General features: G+C 35.7%; 1 protein-coding gene across 1 annotated transcript; it reads right to left on the reverse strand.

Annotated features, from left to right (window-relative positions):
• Nucleotides 1-1255: 1255 nt before the first annotated feature.
• Nucleotides 1256-12347, reverse strand: LOC142349628 (uncharacterized). Its single transcript, XM_075401328.1, has 4 exons — nt 11942-12347; nt 4604-4702; nt 2109-2217; nt 1256-1861 (listed from the first exon to the last, which is right to left on the reverse strand). Exons 1-4 carry the CDS (start codon nt 11990-11992, stop codon nt 1509-1511), a joined length of 612 nt encoding a protein of 203 aa, XP_075257443.1. The 5' UTR covers nt 11993-12347; the 3' UTR covers nt 1256-1508.
• Nucleotides 12348-18513: the final 6166 nt, after the last annotated feature.

Here is an 18513-nt window from a genome sequence, read left to right on the forward strand (position 1 = left end):
TCCCTTTAGTTTTGGGCTAAGCTTCGTAATTTTTTAACTCATGACTTTTGATAGTTTTTTTATTTTGATAGCAGAAATGCAGCGATAAACTTTTAACATTTACTAAGCAAAAAGTTATTGAAATGACATGTGCAATTTGTTTGCTGAAGTGAATTGGTTTTAATTAAAACCAAGGGTTGTTTACTTAAGATAAGGTGAAAGTTGAACAGTGGTTGGTTGTAATTGACTGACAGAGCATAGTTTGGCAGGATTTGTTACCACAGTTAACAGAGTATTCCTGGGGAATGTTAAGTTTCCTTTGGGAAATTAACCACGGATATTGTGTTTTTTTTATTTTAGTTACTATAATAAGTTGTTTTACGAGAATTGATATAACGGGCCTTTTTGAAAATTAATCTTTTTCGAGACAATCTAAATTGCAAAAGCGTACAAGAGTTCAAGAGGGAAACTAGCAGAGCAACGAAGTGGCGCTTGCTTCACCTAATTAAAACGTTTGGTTTATTTTATCTGATCGGTCTTCTGGGCGACAAATTCCCCTCACTGTTAGCCTAGTTAGCAATTCAGAAGACGACACAAACGGAAAAGATCCAAAATATCGTATCCAAATTAAATTCATCTAGATTCGAAGTTTTTATCCCAATTTTATCCAAACATTGGGATAAAAACCAATCGTATCCCAACCAATTGTATAACCAATTGTATCCCAATTTTATCCAAACATGGGGCATGATCGTGCTGGTGTTGTCTGCAAGAAGTGGGAACACACAAATTTAATCAAAGGGAAGATGAAGCAGGTTTCAAACGCTCTCAGCCAGATGCAGGTTAATCTGATTTCGTCATTCCTGGAACCTTTGGATAATCTACGAATTCACCAATACTAATTTAAACTTTCAAGAAACTGTAAAAAAAAGGGCTTTCCAAACTTAGTTTTCAATTAGTGAGATCAACTAAGCCCATTTGTCAGCCATCACACGTGTCAAATGGCAACATCAAATTTCATGTCGAACTGTACCTTAGCGTTTTGGTGTTCTTATTAAAGAGCTGCTTATTTTGCTTGTTCGGCCATACCTCGCAAACCATGGCCCGCCTGCCTCAGCTGCTCGTGGAACATGACATGAAACTATCACAACTGAACAAAATATCGACCCAAAATCAATTTGAAAAAGGGGGATTGTTTCCTTGGGGGGGGGGGGTATATTTGCGTATATTGCCTAAACCCAATATGCTTGACAACAAAGCCGTTTTTAGAAAAAGTTATCAGACAAGAAAAATAGATCTCTTTGCATACTATAATTGGAACTCCTTCCTAATTTTGGAGAAGTATAATATTTTGCCGATAATTATTCTTATTCTATAAATAATACAGGGTCGAAAAATTTCTATCTAATTTACGGTTTCCGTTGTTTTAACTTGTTAACTGTTTTTTTTTCGATATCATGCGGTGGTTTCAGTTCCCGTTTTTGGTTTGAGATCCTTTGACTGTTTTTGGGGTTTCGGTATTCGCCATTTTAATAATTTTGCGCTGCAGGAACTAACTGGTTGCTACTGTCCGACACCGACATCTCAAAGTTATTAGAATCGGCCGCGAAACTAGAACCGAGGCGTCTTCTCTCAATGCTGTTGCGGTTCTGCAGTTTTTCAAAGCAGTGTCGTCTGCTTTCGTAAATTATGAAGAATAGGGCAGCTATAAAGCAGACAGATAAAACTGGAATAAGGAAAGCGTAAAGCACAGTTGATGAGTTGTTATTTTCCTTTGCTTCTTTTTTGAAAATGGTCACAGATAATGTAGTTGTCTCTGCTGGCTGTGACGTCACTGTGGAATTTGACGTGATTGGGTCTGCATATGACGTCATTGAAGGTTCTATTGTTCGAACATGTTGTTGAAAAAACTGTTCCTACCCCCCCCCCCCCCCAAAAAAAAAAATTCAGAGTAAACAAAAAATAATGCGTGTTTTTGTAATGCAATTATAATGTTGTGTGATGTGATTATGCAGCCTAAACTTTCACATCCAAAGATTAAACAAATTAGGGGATAATTGCCATCTGTAAACGATTTATAAACCTTTAGTTATAAATGTGTAAAAAATCAATAAGAGAGGATATTTAACCAATTGGAAATGAAACAGTTCCTTGTTGGGTTCCAGGAATCACTGATGTCGAAACCATTTCTGTCGTTTCCGTTTCTTCTCGGTCAACTTCTTGGTACGGAGTTATAGACTTAAAGTTGAAATGCAAGCGAAAGTTTGAAAAACAATAACAATAGACAAAGAAATGAGCATTAAAGTTATTCTTTGGTTGTTAATTATCCTTGATCAACCGCTATTTGGCTCCATTCCCAGTGATTGCAATTGTGTAAGATCTGATAGGACCTATAAAATCCTCTTCTAAAACCTTACACGTTAGAATTCTCCGAAGAAGATTTTTTTGGAAGATCTGATAACCCCTGTTCTTTTTACTTCTATATTTTTTAACAATTTGTTAACCCCTGTATCATTTTACCCCTCAATAATTTTACCCTTATATTGTTTCACCCCGATTTTAAGCTTCCAATAATGGAGGATAATTAGGTCCCAATCACTTCTATTTAGTCTAATTACTCGAGATTAACATTGGGGTGAAAAGAATAATGTGTGAATATAATTGTTCAGGTAAAATAAAACTAACGACTCAATTGTCAGGGAAATAAAACTAACGACTCAAAGCAAAACTATAACAATAAGCGAATTAGTTATCTCATCTAGTCCCTAATGGGGCATTTAAAAGCGATTGAAAAACGGACGGAACTCTAGAACATTTCTTGTTTCATAGCTTTTTGAAATAAGAAGCATGATAACTGCCGACTTTGAGTTTTCAATTCTTCCAAAAACAAAGAAATAGGTTGTAGAATGCCATGAGTTTTATGTTACAAGAGTAAATGAGCTTACTACTGCCTGGAATTGCTCGAAATATCAAAACTATGAGTGCCGCGTTTCCACAATTACTCAAGATGGCCAGCTTATTCGCGTAAACGGAGAGCACATTCATAATTCTTCTATAGGAAAGCCGGCCATACGAATACTTATAAAAGAGATCAAAGCCATGAATGAAAACCTAACGCCCGCAGCAGCCGCAGCATCCGCAATTTTACTCGTAACCGACCTTCTGTCGACAGAGTCTGCGTTGTTGTCAAAGCGCACTACAATACAAACACCGCAGCGTTTGCAAACCTTGTCAATTCATTAACCGGCTGGCAGTATGGGATACAAGCGTTGTTCAGCGGATCTTCGGAAAACGGGAATTTGGAAAGTTTTGACTAATTTGCAGAAAGATGCTAAGGTGCAAACGGTAAAATTTCTGAATGCCTCATCCGGACAAAAAACCCAAAGAAGAAAAAGTATGAGAGCCTTGAAGGAAAGGCGCAGAACATGATGGAGTTTTACTCGTATGTAACTGATATTCGGCTTCTAGATCTATTACTCGTTTGTCTTAAATGTGTATTTGAAATTTTTCGTGTTAACCTTAATTTGAAATTCATCTTAAGATTTTTGAGTTGGCGCGCTCCTTGCGTCTTTACGCGGCTACGTCGAAGCCTCATATTGTAACTCATTCAGGAATTTGATCCCGGGCGCTAACCTCTAGTTGGGACTTAATTCTAATTGGGATCACACTTTTGCAACATTTAGATATGAAACTTGCACAGCATAGCTGCTAGCAAAGATATCAACCTGGATTTCATCGAAAATTCTGTTAAACGGTTAAATTTTGTTTTGCTTAGCTCATTTATGCCTGCCCAGAAATTAGATTTTAAAATTTGGTTTAAATCCGTTCATTTGAAAAGTACCGGTTCTTCTGTCTTCTAGATTAGGAGAGTTTTTGGACTTTTTAAAGTCAAATCAAACTGCAACATAAAAGAGGTCAGATTTGTTACGTGTTCTTTTTCGATCAAAGGCATTGTGCTCAAAAAAGCCGTCTCGTCATTTTTCTTTGAATTCAAACAAACGCAAGAAGCTGCTCAATGCCTCACCCTTGAAGGTCAGTAGTTTTGTGTTTAAGTTGTTTGAACTTTGCCAATTCTTCTTTTGAACGCCGAAATAGATGAATGATTCTGTGTTAAACCGATTTTGGATGAATAAATTGCTCGGATAAATTACTGAGGGGTGATTATAATCGGGGTTAAATTAAATGGGATTAAATAAATCGGGGTGAAAAGAGGTAGAACCGAATTAAAGATCATCCGAAAAAGTTAATAAATCAAATACTGTGACTTCGCCAACTTTTATTGGAATTAATTTTGCCGCAATCACTTTTTATGTTAAACGTCTTCAATCTGGTAACTGTCTTGAATAGTTTTGTAAAAAAACTCTGTTCCATATATAAAGCCGTCAAATAAGTCCCGAATTGTACGTCTTAAAAATATCTTAAGAAAATTATCTAATAAACGTTTTGTTTTGAGGAATCTGAAAAAACATTTTGTTACATATTGTACACGATAAAATTATCTTGCATCGCTAAGAGTATCATCTTAACTTAATGGCATATATTTTGTTTGCGCTCAATCTCTGAACTCGTTTTAGTAACTTTCGAAAATTTCAATTGCGTTTCAACGTTATGACATGCGCTATACATAATTAAGCTGCTCTTTTGATGTTTGAGAAGGGGTGTCTTCAGTTGCATTCTGTTCCTGATCAGCTGTTATTTTGACAAAAGTTAGTAGAAGGTAAAACTGAAACAGAAAATATTTCTTAGAATTAACCAAAATTAAGTTTTCTTTTGAAAATTTTGCTGCGCACGCTGCCACACAAGAACCCCCCAATTATTGTTTTAATGGTATCTAATGTTTTTCGCCTCTTGAAGGTTGTTTTTGAGTTTTTTTTTTAAAAAATACTAATTATAGTTCTATTACTTATTATAGTTAATAAGGGTTTTGTTTGAAAATTCGAAGGAAAGGGAAAGACTTGGAGGGGTAGGGGTAAATGAGTTTTATAAGTTAGTTGTGATGATAGAATTGTCAATACATTTTAAAAAAAGGAGAAAATAACAATTATATTGGTTTTCGCTTCTCCTGGAACTTTTTTAAAGCTTTTAAACCTTTAAATTTTGTTGTTGTTCAACGGGATTCCGATAGAGCTTAGAAAAGAAAAAAAATGATTACAATAATTGGAAAACAAAAAAAAACAAAAGAGGCTACATGTTTATAAAAGGAAAAAGACACTCTTTTAGTTTCATCATTTTTCTTTGAAAACGTACGCAAATACTTTTCGAATGTTGTATCTTATACTTGTAGTCTGCATTTTTTTGCCTGGAAGAGAATCCAATTCAACTTTTTTCATACTACTGATGTACACGAGAACTATAGGAAACATTATTTCTAGAGACTGAGGAAAAGACAACACGAAATTAAAATACCTCATACATCATTGTGTTGGCTTTTCTGGCTTCTTCAACGATCTGTATCTTGTGCCAGTTAGAGGCTCTATTTTGTGGATTTGATTCAACAGAGGCAGTGTTTGTGCAGTTTAAATTTTTGGACTTAATAGAATGATCAAACAAAATTAAAAAAACCATAAAAATTTTGTTATTTTCTGCCACAAATTACGCTAAATCCAAACAACAGTTCATTGAGATTTGCTTTAAATGAAAATTTACAGAGTTGGTCCATTATTTGGTAGTTGAGACCAGAACAAAAAATCTGTTTTTTTGAGGAAAAAATTGTTTGTTTATTTGTTCCGTTATTTTCTCTCCCGTTATTTATTCCTCATTCATCAACTGAGGTTCTACTTTGAGCTTTCGACCAGTCCACGGTTGATTGTTTATTTCAGTTAACTGCAAAATGAAGATGTTTTCATTAAGAAATAAAATTGCTCGAATCAGGAATTTTTTCGATCATTAGAATATCGCAATTGTAAGTATCTGCGCAAATTTGGGACATGCCTTGCGTCTGTAAGTTTTAATGTGTTTATTATGACTTGACAATTTGCTAAAAAGATCTATAAGGTTTATTCAAAAACTAAGCAAGATTAAAATAACCACCAGAGAGATGGGAAACTTTTTTTTTGTTGTTTGCGCCATCAAGTTGTTCTCATGCTAGCCAGCATTCCTCATGGTCTCATATCCGATTGAGTGAAATTTTTTAGGAGTCTTTCAATGTCATCATTTCAATTAATAATAAAAAGAATTTGTTTTAGTGAAGTAGTTAACTTATTTCTCCACCACTGCTAAATGATTTCCGAAACATGGAATTCCATTTATTTACGGTTCAATTTCAATGTTAGCTCAGGTGATCACGTATGGTAACTTTTTATCAACAAAAATTGAGAAATGAAACAAATCCGTTCGCCCCTATTGATAATTTTGTTTACTTATAAACCCACTTTCTCCAATTGATCTGAAAGTGTTTGAAATTTGAAATTGTTATACATTCGAACCAACTAATGCAAGTCAATTGACATACAAAAACAGTACTTTTTCAATCTAAGAAACATAAAAGTTGTCTATCTTGATTAGATTTGTAACGTAAACACTGAAAAGAAAGAAAAATCGGGTCTTCTCAGATTGTGCCCCCCAGATTGGTGGGTGCATACTACTTGCACACCCAAACGCACATTTCATTTTTTTACCATAATGATTTACTATCAAATGGCACGCGCTCTGTAACGGGGGGTTCATAACGTATTGTGGGGGAAGAAACAGAAAAGATCTGAAAAATCTCTTTGGTTTGCTTTAAACTACAAAATTCAAAATTGTGTTAACACATGACAAATGAAAGAAACAAAACTTGGAGTTAAGATCTTGCCAAAAAAAGAAAACTTGACTTTGTAATTGGATTTAGTTTTTGATTTCAATTTATTCGTTAACTACAAATTTTTAACTGGTGCTTTTCTAAGCTTAAATATTTTGTAAAAAAAATTATATATTATAGAATAACTGATAAAGCACGTGGTTTTTCATCTAGTTAAATCGTATCATCATGAATGTTCTTCATCGTTATTTGTGCAATATAAAAAAGTCACACTCAAGATTGCTAAGAAAAAATGTCTAGGCTTGAGTTTTGAAGAAATAGTGGTCAAAACAGCTTTGCATCTCTGAAAAAGTAGTAGCTGTTGACAAGCTTTAAACCTATGTTGGAACTTTCTGTGCTGCATACGGTCTCGCGAGAGCCATCTAATTTAGGTAGCTTTTAGTTTACATGGTAGTTTGTCAGAGTTATTATTCGATGCCTTATTTAAACGCCTAGCTCGCCAGCTTGTTCGTGATATGAGGTTAACCATCCAAAACTCTACTTAAGTCGACTTTCTTAAAATTTCTAGTTTTCCAAAAGTCCGTGCATTGAATTATGATTTAAATATTGCTCGAAAAATAATTTTGTAAATCGTTTGAACGACTAAATGACTGAAATCAGCCAATTCGAACTCAGCTGAACTCAGCCATCTTTTCATTGTCAAGGTGCTCAATGTGAATCAAAACTTAAAATCTTCCCTCTTTATTATTCGGCATAGGAATTTTGCTCGTGAACACTTAATCAAGGCAATGTTAATTTTTTCAGAGTAAAAAAAGATTTTAAAAAAGTCGTTTTGACCACTAAGCGTAGACTTTCTTCAAGTAAAATTTATGTCAGCATTTTTTGGAAGCGTTTTTTGATAAAGCAAGATCAAAGCTAGTACTGACGTTATATTCCAACAAATAAGTTGTGCTTCACTGTCGTTTTTTGCTATCCAAAAGCTGAATTGTTGTCATCAGTAATTTTATACAACGTAGAGATTTTGGGATCTCTTCTGTCCCCCATACCCCCCCCCCCCCCCCCCCCAGCTTAGTGAGCATAAATCTTTTATGAACCCCAGGCGCACGTGCTATTTCTTACATAGTAACGTGCTATATAACAACATATAATTTGTAACTGGGGGTCATAAAAAACACTGGGGGGAACAGAATAGATCCACATTTTGATTATCAGTGGTGTGCTGTTTGTTTGTGACCTAAAGGTTAGTATGGGTGTTCCATTTCTTATTAATCGGTGACTTAACATTTCAAAGAACGCCAACAAGTCAAACGCCACGCGCGTACTTAGTTTTTGACCAAAATAGGGAAGAGTGTTAGTCCGATTAATAACGGTTGTCAAATGATATCGAGAAAACTGCTTCCAATTCTGAACTTTACTGCGAATCGTTAATGTTGTTAAGATATTAATTCTTTGCATTAAACGTCATCACGAGGTTGGGCTTTCGTACAGATATAATTTTTAATTCAGTTTTTTTGAAACTTTCTGAAACCAATGGAAAATGTAACTACAACACATGTTGAATTTAGCAGGCTTTTCCATCTGCTTCCACAAATTTTCTTTGATATTGGCCAGCTCAGACTTTTTTTAGGAGTATACAGACATTTGATCCACCATGACGTACTCGTCCCATTTATTTTGGGCGTGCGACCAAACTAGTATAATCAGAACCAAAAGCAAACAGAAATCAGAAGCCTGGGAAGCTGTGTTCAAGCACAAGCTTGATTCCCTTAATTTATTTTGATTGATTGATGACTTCTGATGTGTTTTGATTTGTAAAAATTTGCGGATTTTATGTTTTACCCACGTGCGCAACCTAGTAATTCATTGTAATCTGGAAATCTCTTGTGAATAAGTAGTAAACATTGGTGACCCTTTTTAACGACAAACACATTGAAAGCAACCAAACTTCTGAAATTGAAACACTGAAAAAAAAGCTAACAAAATCAGGGAGTACTTTAAAAAATTTTCTCAATACTATTTCCATTGTTCCTATAATTCAAAATGTTTGCTGTATTTTTGAACCCTTTAGAAAGGAGCCGTCACTTAGCGACAATAACGAAGAACCAGAATAAAGAAGATAGAGAGTTGAGAAAAAAAAGAAGAAAGAAAGGAAAATAGAAAATTGAACATCCGTGAACTCAAAGATTATAATTTTTTTAAGAAAATTATTTTGACCAAAATGGAAGACCCTAATTGCAGCAAAAATTTAGTTTTTGCTCGGTAGTTTTCACATCATGAAAAAATTTCTGTGAAATTAATTGCTCGCTGTTTATCAGTTCGAAAAGGTTTTGAACTTATTGCATCTATAAAAACCATTTGATTGTTTTCCCAACAAACTGATAACTGTTTCTAGAAATTATGATTGCTCATTTTTTAGAAACGAAAAACAAAGCAGTAAACTCAGAGCAGAAAATCTCAGAACGCCAACATTTATACATCTTTTTATCAAATCTAGCAAACATTTTCAGCAAAAGAAACAACCAGTTTTTTCTGGAAATAGTTTTGTCTTGTAAAGGTGTCCAAATTTAGCAGCTACTGTGAATTTGAAGTCCAGCAATCCATTTTATCTTTCTTTCATTCGTTTGTTACTCTTTTGTAGGAACTCAAGCATCTCTCGAAAACACAATAGATTGTGTTATAGAAAGGATGTACGGTCTTCGTAACTGTTTTCCGGAACCACTTCTAAGAGCAGTTTTTGAATCTATTATGTACCTCCCTCCCCATATTCGTGGGCATTTAAATTTTACGGCCCCCAAGCTCACGTGCTATAGTAACGTGCCATATAAGAACACATAAATTGTTTTCGGGGAGCATAAAAACATTGCGAGGAACAAAATAGATCCCAGTTTTGAACGTTTTCGTTTTTTGTCACGTGCACTATTCCGTGAGATCGTCTACTCAAGAGACAGAAACCCACTATTTTTTCCATAAAGCAATAAAATTGGAGCGCTCGCGCTTTGGAAGAACACAAATGAAGTCAACTTGGGATTATAAGATTGATATTTGCGTTCTTAACATTTTCTTTTTCATTAAATTCAAAATCGGCTGGTTTAGTTTAGGAAATTGAAAACGGCGCATAACTGTTAGATGAAAAAACCTCATCATGTGTGTTTTTGTAAATGAAAACTGGTGAAAGTTTTTAATTTAAAATTATAAAAATTTCGAGGAAGAAATAATCGTTAAGTAAAATTCAAAAAAATTAGCAATCTTTTTTGTACGCATCTTTGCCATTTTGAATCTCGAGTGGGAGAGTCTGGTCTTTTTGTTTCAATTTAAACGTTGAGTTGAATTTTTTTCGACTCCCACATGCCCTAATAGCTCAATTTACTTTTTTTGAGTTTGTTAAAAATATTCACTAATAATAAGATTTTGTAGGTCTACATTGGATCGATTGCAGAAAAAAGTGTTCTCTGGTTTTTGAGGTTTTTTTTAAGCTATTCTGTCCAAAGTGTTGAGCTAGCAACTTGAGTTTTTTCTCTAGTTTTTCGTTTGCCGTTAATAGTTTTTTATCTCCTGAAAATACTAATGTATCATCAGCATATTGTACCAAGTTACTGTGTTCGTTAAAATCGCAGCAAAGGTCGTTTAATAATATGTTGAAGAGCAGGGGCCAAGAACTGTTCCCTGCCGAACACCCTGGTTTAAATCATTCTAGTCTGACTCTGTTTCGTTGACTAAAACGTTTTGTAATCTCTTCATAAAAGAACTTATCGTTTGTACAGATTTTTTGTCAAATCATATAAATTTTACTTTTTCGTAAAATACATCATGCTTGATTAAGATAAATGCCTTTGAGTGGTCAAGAATTGCTATCAATTTATATATTTTTTTGTTTTTAGAATGGTAATCTACGATTTCAGTGAAATAATTGAGTGCACCTTTTTTTGAGTATCACAACCGGAAACCAAATCGTATATTACACACCAAGCGGTTACTATCCAAAAACGAACATATTTGATTTCGAAGTGATTTGCGAATATTTTTAAGAGTGCACAAAAAAAAGAAATTGAAATTAGTCTATAGTTTTCAGGATTTTCTCTCTCATCTTTTGGTAATCAGGAAGAAAAAGCGCTTCTTTCAATTCAGCGGAAAATACACATTGATCAACACAGTTGTTCAGGAGCATTTTAAGATGCGGAACAGTAAATTTGGCACTATTTTTCAGAGCCCATGCAGAAACAACAGAGGGTCGTAGAAAAATCTTGGGGTTAAGTGATGGTATGACGTTATGCACCACTAGCTCACTAACAAACCGAAACGAAAATGTAGCTCTCTGGCCATGTTGGGAAATTGCTTCTAGGTTTTTCATGTGATAGCCAAGTCACTTAGCTTTGCAATTGAGTAGATTCGCGATAGTTTGAGATGTGTTTAACAAAAGAGATTTTCAAAAAAAAATGCTTCATCGCTTTTCTTTTTGTTTATCGTGTAATTAATGATATTCCATTTCTTTTGGTCAGTAGTTATTGAATAGCTCTGATTTGACACTATTCTTCAGCAAGGGCAAAATTGTTGTGTCTTTTCGTATGAAAAACGTTTTGGTGGCGCACATTTAAAAATTGCATCCTAGACTTTCTTTTTAAATTCCAGATAAATGTCGTTGGGGTGTTTGACTTGTAAAATTTGCTCCAATTCGCTCATTGGAGTTGATAATTAAATTTGCTCAAATTATATTGTGATTTTTTGTACTTTTTTATTGGACACGTTTTGTTCTTTAACGTCTCTCTCAGAACGAAGAGAGTTGCTAAATGATCAGCATTAAAACGGGGAGCAATTATTTTTTCGAGATTTTTCTCCTTAACTGAACTATCAGTATTTATGTCATCAATCAAGCTGTTTGCTTTGTTTGACGTTGGAAGTCAGCATTTTACAAGCTGTTAGTTATATGGAGTCAAAATTGTATCAAGAGATTCTCTCTCTTTTCTTTTTTTATACCGATGTTAAAATGCCCCATAAGAAACAAGTTCTTATTATAATAAATTTTTTTCAATGCTGACTGCCAGCGTCACAAATTAATTGCCAGCGTCTCAGAGATTGCTATTTTCCAACTTTTTTGAGCTTCAAATATTACAAAGGCTAGAATTTTCATAAAATTTTAGTATGTAGTTTCGCTTCAAAACTTTTGAAATTCATGATTTTTTTGTCCATAAATTTGCAACGCAGAAACTGATGAGAAATCAGACTCACCAAAAGAATTTTCACCCACAATTCTGAATTGGCGTCCATTTTATGTTTCATCTGCTTTCAGCGTAACTTCAACGTCAAGTGTATGCTGAAGTGATTCATATATAACCCAAACAATTTATGAAGAGTGCTACACGTAAATATAAACGAAGTTTGACCATTTTTATACCAATTACTTCGATGCTAGCATGTCCTCTAATTAATTGTAAATAAAAAAAAACAAACTAATAAGTCTGCGAAGTGTCTTTGATAAAAGACAACAAATTAAATAATCGGTTATAAAAAATATAACACGCGTGGTTAGGAATCGTTGAGTTGAATTCGCATTTGCCCAAAACTCAAGTCAAATTAAAGTTTACGTTTTAAAGAAAAAAAGTTGAGCTTAGTTTTCTATTGTACATGTTAGACTGTTTTGTTTGATCTTCAATATTTGAGACAACGATATAGCTTATGCACGCATAATTAGGCAATACGCATAAATGTAATTGCTCAAAATAGCGTCTGTGAAAAACAGATATATTTGCTATCAATTTTTGTCATTGTCTTGTTTTCATATGCTCAAAAACATTTGAGCGACTAACACACCCTTTTCTGCATACATGAAAAAATGAAAAAAAAAAATAACGTTGAGTTCTTCTGTATAGAACGATTTTTAATGACTTCAGTTTTTACTAACAAGCATTAAGCATAAAGGTGAAAGGAAACACTCTATCGGAGTTTTTTATATTGACTCGATTCATATCGTTAGTCAGTAAATCGAGACAAAATTGCGCAGCATAAGAGTGGCAAATCTAACTTGATCCTTTCTTGGCAAATCTTAGTCAAAGTCTAGGAACGATGAGCAGTACTCCTTTGAACAATTTTGAGCCATATTTCAAGTTATATTTGATCGGCTTTCCTATTCTCAGAAAAAAACTCATTTTGGAACTGCATCTCAGTTACTGTTCTTAACAATGCAATTGTCGTGGTCTCGAGCACCAGTAACAAGAATTTTATTATTTTAACAATTTTGTTCAAAATGGCCTAAATGTACAAAAATTCGCAGGTATTTATAGTCCGTATCAGTATGAAAACTTACAGATCCGTCTAGATATAGATAAACTGATATGGGTTAATTTACACCTTAGTTGTGAACAAGTTTTTCCCCTTGCCGTATATGGCAAGTACTAGTGCAGTTTTTTGCACTTAACACATTGTTCTTCCTACCTGAGAACATGTCATTTCTATCTACTGGGAGGGTCGGAGAGTTGGTTTCTGATCAGATCTGTTTGTGAGAAGGTCGAATCTATCACACAAATTTATGGTTTATGTACACTAATAAACTTGTGGCATGAACAAACTTGAATCGACTTTCGGTTCAAATTAGAAGCCATTATTCGAATTCACTTCACCAAACATCAGGTAAGAAAGTTTTCTTTATATATCGAAGTTTCAACTTAAGTTGCTAAGTTAGCCACTTCTCGATATATTCCTCCTGTTTTAGCAAGTTTGTAGCAATCTGACTGGTTGTTTTTTATTTCTGCTTGAAGTTCTCGTGGCCACTGAAGGTTGTTCCCCTTCAACTACTGAGGTTTCTTCAGTAGAGTTGAGTGATGCCACGTCTATGTCGTCCCTACTGCTCTCAGACTGTGAGTCAGTAGATTCAGTCTTGATGTCGTCAGGTTCCAGCCGTGCAATTTGGTTGTCACTAACAAGCACTGTCTTGTTTGAATTATCCGGCTGAATGAACTAAGTGTTCATTCCTTTACGGAACATAAAAATAGCTGGAACCGTTGGCGAACTGTTCGTCGGTTTGAAGAGGACTCGTTCACACAGATCAAAATCAGTGACTGCTGGAAGTCTTACTTTGCGTCCCAGTAGCAGTTATACGGGATTTTGCCCCGCGTTTTGGGAGTGCTCCGATGTGTCATCAAAGCCCGCTGTAGGAAAGCGCCAGGTGACACATTCAGATTTGGACTCTTTCACTGTTTGGACTGCTCGTTCAGCAATCCCATTTGATCATGGATGGTAGATGGGAGATTCCATCTTTTTAATCCCCGGTGATTCACTACATTGCTTTAGGTCACTGCTCACAAACTCAGGACCAATGTCTGATAATAATATTCTTGGTATTCCAAATCTTGCAAAGATTTGACTCAGTGCACCTTCACTGTTTATGAGGTTCTAACTCCAGCAGGGAAGGCTTCTATCCAACCTGATCCCGCGTCTACTGTCACTAACATATTACCTTGATCCTTAACGTAGCCCCAGTCCATGTGGAGTCTTTCCCAAACTTCAGCTTCCGGCCAAGTAGATACTGTTTTCCCAAGGTTAGGCCTGTTTTCTTGGCATTCCTCACATTTACTGACATATCGAAGAACATCTTGATTGATGCCGGGCCACCAAGCCATCATTCGAACTGCTGTTTTATAAAAAGCACAACTCCTCGGAAGATGATTCCATTGTGAACGGTCAAGGCTTCTTTCTGTTGTTCAAATCCTTTTTCTGCTTCTGAGCACTGTTGATGACATCTTGAAAGAATTGATTCGATCCCAGCTCAGTTTTGATGTCTGACTGGGTCATCAGGTCGGATTGAACGAAGTAGATTTTGACAAGAGCAACGCAGACTCGATCATTGTCATCCAAGTCTAGTCTGCTCAAAGCATCAGCGTGGGGATCTGTTTTCAGGCTGTTTATTTCAACTCGAAATCAAACCCCATCAGCGCTATCGCCCATCTCTTAATTCTTTCTGATGCTGTTTTCGAAATTTCTTCGTCTGGGGTGAAGAGATATTCGAGAAATTTGTGGTCAGTCTGTGGAGTGAACCTTCTTCCGAGTAAGAATTGTTTCAATATTGTGAACACAAAGACGATTGCAAGTGCCTCTCGCTTAATATTGGAGTAATTTTGTTCGGCTTGTGACAACTTCCTCGGGACGTAGATCTCAAGATGTCCTTCTTTTGAGAGTACCCCGCCTATAGCTTCCTCTGAGGCATCTGTGGTCAGGGTTGCTTCCTTCGTCAGGCTGTAAGGTTGTACAAGAGGGTTAGCACATAATTCTTTTTCGATGTTTTCAAAATCATTTTGCACTTCCTTTTCCCATCTGAATTCTTCTTTTCAATTTTAGTTTAGGGGTAGCATTTTTGTTGCAAAATCCGGTACCTTTCGACCATAAAATTTTGCTAAGTCGACAAAGGACTCGAGTTGTTTCACTTTTTATGGCGGTTTTGCATTTTTGATTTTCTCAACATGTTTAGGATCGGGTGCTATTTCTTCTTTGGAAACAGAGTAACCAAGAAATCTTACGCTTGAAACTGGTTTTGAGTTGGATTTCTTCTCATTGATGGTGGAATTTTGTTTCACGTAGCCGACTCTTGACTGCAAGCATTCGTTTCTCGTATTGATCCTTTGTTGTTACATATACCAGGACGCCGTTTTGGAAGATTACCACACCCTTGATTCCTTTGAGAGTTGACTCAATGCAATTCTGGAAGATCGATGAAGAGTTCTTTAGGCCCTGAGGAACCTGCACATCTTGAGCAATCCTTGCGATGTGTAGATTGTTTATATTTCTTTTCCATCTTCGTCCAGCACAATTCGATAGTATGCGTATGATAAGTCTATTTTTCCCAGGTAAGATGCCCCATGGAGATTATGGAAAATGATCTCCATGTCTGGGATTGGATAGTTCCCGTCGATAACTTTGCCATTGATGTGAAATTTCAGGCCCACGCATAGTCTCAGAGCTCCAATTTTCTTCCGCTGCCACACTACTGATGGTGCATTTGTGACCCCACCAGGTTGTACTGGCTCCAGAATGCCTTGTCGTACCATTTTCTCAAGCTTCTCTTTGACCCTGTCTTAGAGAAGTAGAGGTATCTCTCTGGCTTGGCAGAACATTGGCTGTGATCTTGGTATGTGTTTCACATGCGCTTTGTATCTTTTGACTGCAGGTAGTCTTTCATCACTCACCGCATTGATGCCTTTTTGGGGTGGTATGTCTCTCCCAAGTAGCCCAAATTTTTTGTCGGATTCCACAACTGCTAGTTGCTGTTGCCTATAGTTGCTTCCGTTCCACTCAGTATCACATGTCAGTGATCCCAGAAGCGTCAGTTGATGCCCATCATAGGCCGCAAGACGTCTGACTTTCCCATTTAACTGAGGCTTACCAAGCTCAGTCCACATTAATGATGATATCACGGTGCTATCAGAACCGGTATCAACTTGCATTTTTATTTTAAGGACTTTTACTGTAATGTACTCCCATGTCAACGACATTTTAAACACGTTTTCCCGTGTATAGTACATTCCCATCTCCATTTCGGACGATGTTTGACCAGACAACTTACCCTCTTCCTCGCAGAAATTGTTGCGCTGGTCAGGCTGGGTTTTACTGCTGCACATTTTTGAAAAGTGCTCCACCTTTTCACAGGTGTTACATTTCATGTTCAAGGCCGGACACTGCTTGCTACTATGTGGCTTACCTCCACATCTATTACACAAGTTACCATTGCCTTTATTACCAGTGAACTTTTCACTAGATTTTCTGATGGTCTTTTTGAAGTTGTATCCCACTTCTTCTTTTTTTACCAATGGTCTATTACCTGTTGAGGAACTCGCAAAAGCCATTGCTTGACTTCTGAACTGTAAGTTTTCTGTCATTTCAGCCAGAGACATCGCTGGCTTAGTTTTAATGCCGTCTTATAGTCTTAATTTGGCCTTAATTTTTACCAACTCTTGCTCAGGGTTGGTTACTGTTTTAAGTTTTTCGAAGTCACAATAACGTAGTTCTCTTCTGAGGCGCGCTAGAATATCGTCGTCAGATTCTCCAACGCCTTGGACAACGGACAGAAATTTTGCCCTTTCTACTCTCTCTTTAGGAGAAATATCGTTTTGAGTAGCTTGTCTGATCTCTTTAAAAGGAGTGTCTAACAATTTTTTAGGGCTCATAAGGCTCCTAAATTTAAAAAGTGCGTCCTGGCCGCATATACTAAGAAAAAGATTTGTTAACTGTAGGTCCACGATCGTACCATCGGTGTTGACTTTATCTTCTTTCTTCTCTGCGCGACATTTCGCCACAAAAAATATGATCCACGCAGTACAGGATTCAGCATTCTGCAGATCCATGTTTTGTCGGTCGTTTGGTGGTCTGGACACCATTGTCGTGGTCTCTAGCACGAGTAACAAGAATTTTATTATTTTAACAATTGAATTCAAAATGGCCTAATTGTACAAAATTTCACAGTTATTTAAGTCCGTATCAGTATGAAAATTTACAGATCCGACTCGATATAGATAAACTGATATGGATTATTTTAAACTTTAGTTGTGAAAAAGTTTTTCCCCTTGCGTATATGGCAAGTAGTAGTGCAGTTTTTTGCACTTAACACAGTGTTCTCCCTACCTGAGAACATGTCATTTCTATCTACTGGGAGGGTCGGAGAGTTGGTTTCTGATCATATCTGGTAGTGGGAAGGTCGAATCTATCGCACAAATTTATGGTTTATGTACACTGATGAACTTGTGGTATGAACAAATTCGACGATTCGGTTCAAATTAGAAGCCATTATTTAATTTCACTTCACCAAACATCAGGTAAGAAAGTTTTTTTTATATATCGAAGTTTTAACTTCTCGATATATTGCTAAGTTCGCCACTTCTCGATATATCACAGCAATTTACAAAATGTCTCTGAGGTTAATAAATTTAAAACGTTCTCCCTAAAATGATCTCCCTAAATTGTTGAATAAAAAACAATAAAACTAAACAAAAACAGTTGCGCTGCTTAGACAACTATAGATACGAAAGCGTTCAAAAATCACTAATTATCCGTTGATAAAAAAGAACATTTTCAATTCAAAAACAAATGGAGTACAAAAAATTATATCCTCGGAAAACACAACAACGTAGATTTATCCTTCAACTGTCATTAGAATTTGGTAAAAATTTATTCGAAATTTTAGCAATAACGGGAGTAAATTTTGAATATATCGTCAATAATTTTTTTTGCAGTGAAAGAGAGCCCAATAGAGAAGATATAAAAAGAAACAGGTACGCTCTACATAGAAATTTTTTGTTTGGCTTTGAAAATTTCGATCGCCCAAAACGAAGACGTGTCTGCAATAAAATTTTCTTCAAAAAATCAAGTCACACTTTTTTTTCAATATTGTGCATTAATGTATAAAACCGTGGAAAAGTTTTCACCAATTTGACCTCGCAATTTTTTTTTTGAATTCTTTGGTCCCATTATAAAATGAATCTGTTTTAGTACAATAGTTACTTTGAAAATTGAACCGCAGAGAAGAAATCTTTTTTGATTCGTTTTTACGTTAAATCGATGCTAATAATTTTTGTAAACAATGGGAACACGACAAAAATGAATAATAAACTCAATAACACTCAAGTGCTTTAATTTGTGTTCTATAATAAGTAAGTGAAAAGTATGTGTTACGGGAAAAGCAGATTCCGCCGATGGGTCAAAAGCCAATTGGAGCTAAATTAAACCATAATCAGCCAAAATTGTTTATCAAAAACTTCCGTTACATGTTAAGTCAATTTGCATAAAAAGTCGTAGATACAACAGATCTGGATTAGATG

Source organism: Convolutriloba macropyga, chromosome 11, assembly GCF_964194025.1.
Source record: "Convolutriloba macropyga chromosome 11, txConMacr16.3, whole genome shotgun sequence".
Classification (NCBI taxonomy): domain Eukaryota; kingdom Metazoa; phylum Xenacoelomorpha; order Acoela; family Convolutidae; genus Convolutriloba; species Convolutriloba macropyga.